This window comes from Mauremys mutica, chromosome 5 (assembly GCF_020497125.1).
Source record: "Mauremys mutica isolate MM-2020 ecotype Southern chromosome 5, ASM2049712v1, whole genome shotgun sequence".
NCBI lineage: Eukaryota > Metazoa > Chordata > Testudines > Geoemydidae > Mauremys > Mauremys mutica.
In genome coordinates, this window is record NC_059076.1 from 29180422 (window position 1) to 29189296 (window position 8875).

At 38.9% G+C, this 8875-nt stretch overlaps 1 protein-coding gene across 4 annotated transcripts in view; it reads left to right on the plus strand.

The window, feature by feature from the left end:
- Positions 1-4589, plus strand: part of PDLIM5 (PDZ and LIM domain 5) — a 214829-nt gene extending 210240 nt beyond the window's left edge. For all 4 annotated transcript variants that reach the window (XM_045019724.1, XM_045019725.1, XM_045019723.1 and 1 more), the window contains 3 exons: positions 129-249; positions 3063-3178; positions 4121-4589. In XM_045019724.1, the coding sequence (XP_044875659.1) occupies positions 129-249; positions 3063-3178; positions 4121-4210 (327 nt within the window). In that variant the 3' untranslated portion in view covers positions 4211-4589. The remainder of the gene's footprint in view (positions 1-128; positions 250-3062; positions 3179-4120) is intronic.
- The last annotated feature ends 4286 nt before the right edge of the window (positions 4590-8875 follow it).

Below are 8875 nucleotides of genomic sequence, written 5' to 3' on the forward strand. Positions count from 1 at the left end.
TCCTCAAGTAACGTTGCAGAGAAAGCATGAAAACAAAGTGTTTTTTACAATAGTACAGAACATGATCACCTCTTTTCACTCATCATATCAACATCACTTATTAATACCTCTTTTTCTTATCCCATCAGGAAGTAATCAATGCTTTGAAACAAACTTGGCATGTTTCCTGTTTCGTATGTGTGGCCTGCCATAATCCCATTCGCAATAATGTCTTCCATTTGGAAGATGGAGATCCCTATTGTGAGACAGGTGAGCAGTGACAAAACCACCAACGTTTTTGGTAAAACAAACCATTTCACTTTGACAGAAGCTTTCCAACTAGTTCTCATAACAATGTATTTATATCAGCTTATCCAACGAACTAGCACCTTTGAATCTGGGGCTGGATTTTGCCACAGTGAAGTAAGTTGGAATTTTGCCACTGACTTCATTAGGAATAGGCTCTTTGTCATAGTTTCAGTTATTTGCTATTCTTGCTAAGTTCCCAGATGTAGGTATAGATAGCACAACAAAATGCTAATTCTAAAGAGGTTTTCGTGTTGGTTTTTATGAGAATCGTTATCTCTTCATTCCCTTGAAACAGGGATTCAACGAGCAAATAATATGGGAAATAGGGTGTGTTACTACTATGAGTAGTCCTATTGAAGGCAATTCTGGTAGTAAGTTATCTGCGCAGGAGGAAGTGTTTTGCAGGATCAAGAATAACATCTGTAGAACACAAGCTTAAGATCAAAAAGGCGAGTAGGAATAAAAATACAGTGATTTGATTATAGCTCTTGAAAATGTAAAGACAAGTATTAATGTGAAAAACAGTCTTCCTTGAACGTCCTTTTTTCACATTTTCAGCCAAACCATTTCCTTGAAGGAGTGAATAATTTCATTTATTTTCTTTGCTTTCCTAGTTTGTTTAAAACTTTCCACATTGATTTCCCCCTCTAGGAAAGAAATGGCTGGTATTTATAATAAACATTCACAAAATGTGAAAAATCGACAAAAGGTTCAATGTTGTGAGTCTTTTTCTTGCATAGTATTTAAATCCATATTGGAAATATCCTCAGTGGGCAGAGGTGAAAGTAACTGAGGACGCTTATCAGTACGGGGGGGTGGCTCTGGCCCCCGGAAGGGGTGAGGCTAGGGGTCAGCATCCCCCAGCCAGCCCTTGGCCCACGCCCCTCCCCGCCCGTCAGCAGCTGGGGAGTGTGTGCAAAAGAGGCAGGGACATTAAAACACTGCACGGTCCTTTGCTGCAGCAGCGCTTTAACATTGCTGCATGCCCCCCCCCCCAATCAGCTTAAAGTACCGCCGTAGCAGTGCTCTAATGTCCCTGCCTCTTCCCCCCCTTCCCTCCCATTGGCGGCTCTGCCAGTACGGACCCTACCATCGGGGCTGCCGACAGGGGAGGGGAGGGAGAAGGGGCAGCACTGTTAAAGCACTACTGCGGCAGCGCTTAAGGACAATCCTTTGCTGTGGCAGCTGGGTATGGGCTGGTGCAGGTTCTTACCAGTCCAGAGTACTGGCCCGTACCGGCTTTCGCCCCTGTCAATGGGGCCTTTTCATGGTATTCCCCCCTCGCCCTCCGTAATGTACAGTGTGATTTCACTAATAGGAGCATTTGGGTGAGTAGCTTGGGCAGGAGAGAGTGAAAAGCAGATTGATTGATTGGGAAGAGACCTGGGGTGAACCTTGTCTCCACTCAAGTAATGGCAAAACTCTCCTTGATTTCACTGGAGCCAACACTTCAACTCTAGTTGTTGGCACAGTTGTTTGGAATGATATAGAAACAGTGAAGGGGAGATAAAGCTCAGCATGGCAGAGGAAGATCATCAAAAACTCTGCTGCCAGGGTTGATTTGGTGATGTGGAGGAGAGGATTACACACTAGTCTCCCCATAAGTGTCAGAGGTATTGTAGCATCTTGCTCCTGTTGAATCATGGGAGTATCCTAAGGAGTAGAGTATTGACAGATGAGTAGTCTTGTCAAGTATGACAGTGTTGTGAAGTGTCATCCTCTGGGAGTCTGAAGTCCTTAAACTTAGAAACACTTGACAGTCTCTAAAGAGAATGATCAAAACTAGTATTAAAGTAATCAGTAACTCACTTCGAGGTGGAGAATTCATGACCGCATTTGTTCTGCTAATATTGAATTCTTGCTCCTACTATCAAGTGATCCTCCATGTTACGCAATGCATTGATTTGTGCTACTTTACAAGCCTTCCCAGATCAAATGCTCACTCTTCTGAACTACAGGCAGATAGATATTGGAACACAATGCCATTACTATCAGTATGACACATTTGGTAGTAATCTTAATTATGAGCCACAAGGTTGTTAGTACGAGCTAGCTTTGACACATGCTGAGGCTGCAGGTACTACTGTCAGGACTAGGGGTGACAGTGCAATGTAGTAAAAATACTGGGTTTCTAATGAGGTGTTAAACTGAGGGATTGGCTGAGCAATCGGTATTAACTTGCTGAACATAAGAGCACTTTCAAATACTTCTGTGTGAAGAACACTGCATAGAAGAAACTGTTACACCACAGTTTCTGGAGGGTGAAAGGGAAAGAAAGCTGAAGCCTTCCATTCTGCCTCTGCTACTGCTCTCTTTCTGCTGAAGGAAAGTCTGCAACTTTTTGACATTGTAAGCAGGAGCCAAGTTAAACAGGGCTTTGACTATTTTAAGCATGACAGATGCATTGAAGCAATATGCTTGTGATGCGACGGTCACAGTCAAGATTTACAGGTCCTGTGAGACGGAGAAGCACTGTACTATTTGATGTTTTTACCAACTCCCCCCCTACACACACACACTCTCAGAAGGAAGAAAAGAGAGATGAAGAGGGAAAGATGGAGAAATAAAAAGGAAAGGGAGTGAGCATGAGCTGGTGAGAGGAAAGGTATTTTATGTCTCTCAGGCCCCTATTTAGTTTATCCATCCCCTGAATGCTTAGTCCTGGAACTTGGCAGGTAGTAATATAAACACAGTACCCTCTCTTTGAAAAACAAAATGATTTCTAAAGGAAATTCTTGCATTTCCACTCATGCTTCATACTTTCTGTGGTACAGATTACTACGCCCTCTTTGGTACCATGTGCTATGGCTGTGAATTCCCCATTGAAGCTGGAGACAGGTTTCTTGAAGCCCTGGGCCACACCTGGCATGACACCTGCTTTGTGTGCTCGGTAAGTAAAATTATTCCGCATTTTAAACAAATCAGTGGCAGCAGTGCTTGTGCTAACCTGAGCAATGTGGGAGTAACAGCTAAAATGTCACTTAATCCTCCTAACTCAAACAAAAGGTACTTTCACGGTTGTTTGGAAGGTGTGTTGCTATTGTGGTATTTTGGCACTCTTTGAGATCTTTTGGCCTGGATCATGGTCATGTGTACTAGCATTTAACCCTTAATGTCGACCCTCCTTGAATATAGCATTAAAAGTCCATAAAGGAAGATGTCCTATTTCTAAAATGGTAAGAGTATTGTTTGTCTTCACAGTTTCATATATACAGGAGGTTTTTTAACTCAGATAGACGAGTTTACAACTCACTGTTTTACTGCATTCTCCTGTAATAATACCCCCAGTATGGATCATCATGTATTGGCTAAAAATCAGATGCCTCTGTCTCATTTTCTTTAATGTTCTGCTTTATACTGTGCTGATCATTTATATATTGAAATTTCTGCTTCAGTTGAATAAAACTCCTAAAGGTTTAACTTTTCTTTGAACACTGTTACAAATAAACGTTGATGTCCCTTCTTTGTATTCCAAAGATAAATGTATTGAGACAACATGTCAAACATATTGTAGCTGAAATGAAAGCATATCTCCATCTATCATTTTTGCTTGTATTGCATGAACAGGAAAAGTAACAATAAGGATGGGATTTTTAAAAGTGCTCAGCATTGTCCTAATTCTGCTCTTACTGAAGTCAATCAGAAAGTTCCCATTGACTTAAATGGGAACAAGTTTAGACCAACTTTTTTAATATCCCACCCACAAAGCATGTTCCTAAACAATGGATAATAATCTTTATTCCATGATTGTGTGCATCAGTAACATGTGATTATTATTTCACATTCAGAATAATTCACGGAGTGATTTGTTTTTTTCCCAATCCTATTTCAGGTATGTTGTGACAGTTTGGAGGGTCAGACGTTCTTCTCCAAAAAGGATAAGCCACTGTGCAAGAAGCATGCTCACTCAGTGAACTTCTGAAGCTTAGGCCACATATAGTTAACAAACATAAGGAATGGAAAAGGTTGAATTTCATTAATGTCCATTTTCAATAGGCCAATAAAATATTTATACAAGATTTTAGGAAATGGAGAGAAAAGTGAGAACTTTTGGCTTTTTACATATGAATGTTGAGAGTATTTATCACTGAACATTTTTGAATCAGTAAAAAGAGAAGGAGGGTGATCTGTATACCAAGAGTAAATTGAGTCTAAAAATATACACCTCAAAGCATATTACTGTATTGATCTCATGATTTTTTTATGGCCAAAGTTATTTTTGTTTAAATATCAGAAATGAGGCTTTTACAGATCTAGAGACCTGATAAAATGAAACTTGCTTTTGCTGGTATTCGGGGGGTGGCGGGGAGTGTGTGTGTGGGGGGGGAGGGCAGGTTTGAGATATATAGATATAGATAGATATAGATATACACACACACATACACACCCCTCTACCTCGATATAACGCGACCTGATATAACATGAATTCAGATATAATGCAGTAAAGCAGCGCTCTGGGGGGCAGGGCTGTGCACTCTGGTGGATCAAAGCAAGTTCGATGTAACGCGGTTTCACCTATAACACGGTAAGATTTTTTGGCTCCTGAGGACAGCGTTATATCGAGGTAAAGGTGTGTGGGTGTATGTCTGTCTCTGTCTGTCTGTCTATCTCCACACACACACACACACACACACACGCGCACACACACACCATTCTATAGGAATGCATTTTTTTTAAAGGAATGCAATCAAAGTTGAGAATTGGGGTATTTGTGTCATAAGTAATGCATGAAATCTTTGCTGTGATAACCATATTCTGTAAGCCCAGGCTACGTTTATATGGAGTTTTTGTCTTTGGTAATCAAGTATTGAGCAGATCTGCAAAGGGCATCGCAGAGATTTTTACATGGCCACCAAATGGTGGAATTGCTCCTCTGCTAGAAAATAGGTATCTAAAAGATGCCCTTTGAGCCACTGGAGAAAACACATGGGACACTGCTCTTCAAAATGTGTTACATACCACCAAAATGCTAGCCAACAAAAGTCAGGGTGTGAAATTGCATCTGAGGGTACTCAATAGTACTACACTTTAACTTCCAATAGTTTGGAGGCCATGTTGTAAAGCAGCTTAAAATATTGACTGTTTTCTAGATATTGGTGGATTGGACTAAAACACCAGAGGGGGAAACAGATTGGGCAATTTTTAAGGCTCAGAAAATAATTTTAGTAGGATTGATGCTGCTTTTGAAACAACTAGAATCTGGAGAGCTGGAGCTCAGATAAATACTTCCGGTAACGATACTGTACACAGCACGTGTTTGGGAAGAGGGTGGATACGGACAGGTTTAAAATGTACTGTAGTTTCTGCAGGTGAAAGTCTATATTTTAGAGGAGGAGAGATGAAAAATGTCAATAGATTCCCCTCCCCCACTCCCACTTGGAATTATACTGCAGTTAACTCACATTAAACATTTATTGTAGTGATTCTTCTTAACGTCCCACCCACCCCCCTTTGTGGACCAGGATTTGGAATTTCCCGGTTGCTAAGAAATTCTAGACCCACAGTCTGGAAGGGCTAATACTGCTGTGTTATGCAGCAATTTTATCCTTTAATTTGTGCTTTGTCTATTTGTGTTGTGTACACGCACCCCCACACACACACACGCGCTTCTAACCTAAAGTCACTGTTAAGTAATTAATATTAAATGGTGAAAACAAGTTATATAAACAAGCACACGCAAAAAGGAACTATATGACTATTCATGTTTTTAAGAGGTGAGATTCTAGTAGGGCACTCTCTCACTGAATATTTATTATTTTGGTTAGGAATATTCCATATTGGTATCTTTTTTTATTTCACTTTTAAGGAAGCCTTGCTTATTTACTTCCAGAATTTTTAGGTGTCTTTTTTTGCGGGGGGGAATACAGGCTTGATGTAGTTCAACTGGGAACTTTACAACTTCCAAAAGTATTTTTCATGCGGGATATCCTCAGCAAACAGTGTTCTGCTTTTGAGCAAAGGTTAGAATTGCCTACAGTCAATCCTGCCTTATAGAACATAGCAGACGTATCAGAAACTACATTATAACTTAGAAAATCTGCAACTGTGCTTTTTACTGCCTGCTCTGTAAGAGATTTCTCAAAATATGCCCCTTGGAGGGCAGGACTGAATTTAAATGTTTTGAGGTGAAAGTGGGTTTAGGGTTGCATAATTGAACCATGCTGGCAGACTTTTCCAAGTTCAGTTACATCAAGCATACAGCTTTATCTGTAAATATAATATTGAATGCTTAATAGAACATTATCACCATTTTAAAGGTAATTGCTGGGTAGTGGGTGCAATATGTCTCAATCCATTCAGTAGTCTTTACCTGCTTGTTTGCTGAAATAATAGCATTTTCTATTCATATGAATGGCTTTGTAAACAGCAGTAAAGGGAAAATACTTGCATTCACAGATTACAATTGCTCAAACCTCCATGTTTTTGCCTTGTTTTGTTTAAAAAAAAAATTAGTTAAAGAAACCTTGTGATTTGCTGGCTTGCTTGCTTTCTTTATGCTTTGGCTTCTACTTTTGACTTCACATTTGCAAATTTAATAAGACAAAATTCTGTTCCTGTTACCAGTTTTGATTCTAAACAAAGATGTATGAAAAGCAGAGTCTGCAAAGCAGTATCATGATGTACACGTATTAATAAACAGCTTTGGAGTTATATTTATTTTGATGGGTTGTTATTTTTTGTCTTCGGATATTTTTAAAGGTCACACAAGAGAAGCAGAAATGTAGCCCAGAACAATATCACTACCCTATTCCTATTAACTGAACATTCTTTATTTCAAAATACTGGCCAGAGTAAAATATTTTGCAGTGTATTTGCAAGTGTGTTTGGCATTTTTCCCTAGGTTGAGGCTTTTCATAGCAATACTATCTCCCATGACGAGCATTATCTGATACTGTATTTAGCCTTGGTACAAAGCATTCTCTGCTTTCACCTAGGGATACTTAACCATCTACTGTAACGTGGTCAATTGCTTCATGATAAAGCAGCCTCATAAGATTCTCATGAGCTGGATAACTCTTAAATAGGCAACTGCACTGTTGTTTTCTGTCTTTATTTGTACAAGCAGAAAAAATACTGCACATGGCTATATAAAACTTAGATGCAACTTTACAAGAATTTTGTCTCTGCTGCAGTGTGTAGGCTATGAATAAGACAAATGCAAGTCTATTTGCAAACAGTATATTAAACTCCAGAAGCCAAACTCTTAAAGGCATCAAGTCTCAATTTGACATTTTAATGGGAGAGGTTTGGTTTCTATCAATCACAACATCATTGAACATTAAAATGCACCGACAAAAATAAGAGATCTGTCATTCATTCATTAAGAAACTGTAATCTAGTGTAAGATTTATAGGCTAAAAACTCAACAGTGTGTTTTCACAATAAATCCCCTTTCACAGCTCAACCCAGAACAAGTCTCTCTGTCACTCAAAACGTTTGCCGATCAAAATGCCCTGTGTAAGATCTTCAAAGGTTTTCTCACAAAATTGCATATAAATCCTTTTACCAGCAAAAGCTTAGTATAGGTTTGTGTTTTACTTTCTTGGGGCATTGGTTAATTTCTTGTGCTCAGACAAGATCTTGGTTATATCAGAAACACGTAGGGCCTAATTTATTATTAGCAGTCTGGTGTTAATTAGGGGGAATTACCAGAAATAGTTTGCTTGATGGAAATTTATTATAGGATCACACTTTACTGATGGCCAAATAGGAGTCACTGAAAGAATGCAGCTCCTTCTCATAACCGACTAATTAATAAGGTGCCAAAATTCCTCTGAAAAGGGTTTGGTCCTAACTATGGGAACCTACCAGGGCAAATGGTTCCTATGCAGTATTTAAAATTTTAAAGGGGAAAAGAGGGAGGAGGAGAAATTGCTGCCCAGCAGAAGTCTCAAATGTGGCATGGCTTTTACTTGCACTTATAAATGAAAGCATTTAACTCAGTTCCTAGGCTTATTAGAACACTTTTATGCAGACACAAAAACAGCTGCAAAATTTATTATCTTATTTTGTGTTCTGAACTTGATTTTCAATTTTCCTTGTGTATATCATACATTATGGCTGTGCTTGTTGAATAGGACTTTAGAAAAAACAGACTATTGTACTGAATTTTATTCCCATTTAAATTCCATTTTTTATGTAATGGCTTATAAAGTAAAGCTCAGCGTAAGTGGCAGATTTATATTAATGATTGAAACGTAAGGTACGGCTTCTACATTTTAATATACCTAAATGTACGGCATATAAGGCAGTTTGGGAATAGAAAAGCACTGTCAGTTGTTAGCAAGAACTATGTGGTTCAGTGGAAGGCTCATTCAAGGAATAAGTTTTCTTTGCATCTGAACAGAATATTATTATACAGTGAAGTGCAACCAAAACCTACCTTACTCTGTTATAAACTAAAGAATAAAAAAAATCACAGTGGAATAAAAAAATTGTAGCTGGCTGATCTGGAAAAATATTCTGGGTGAGATTTTTGAAGTGCCAAAGGGATTTAGGAGCACAAGTTCCATTGCAAATCATTAGAACTTATGCTTCAGATGGCTTAGGAACTTACAAGTCACACACCCTTTATCTTGTGTTTTAA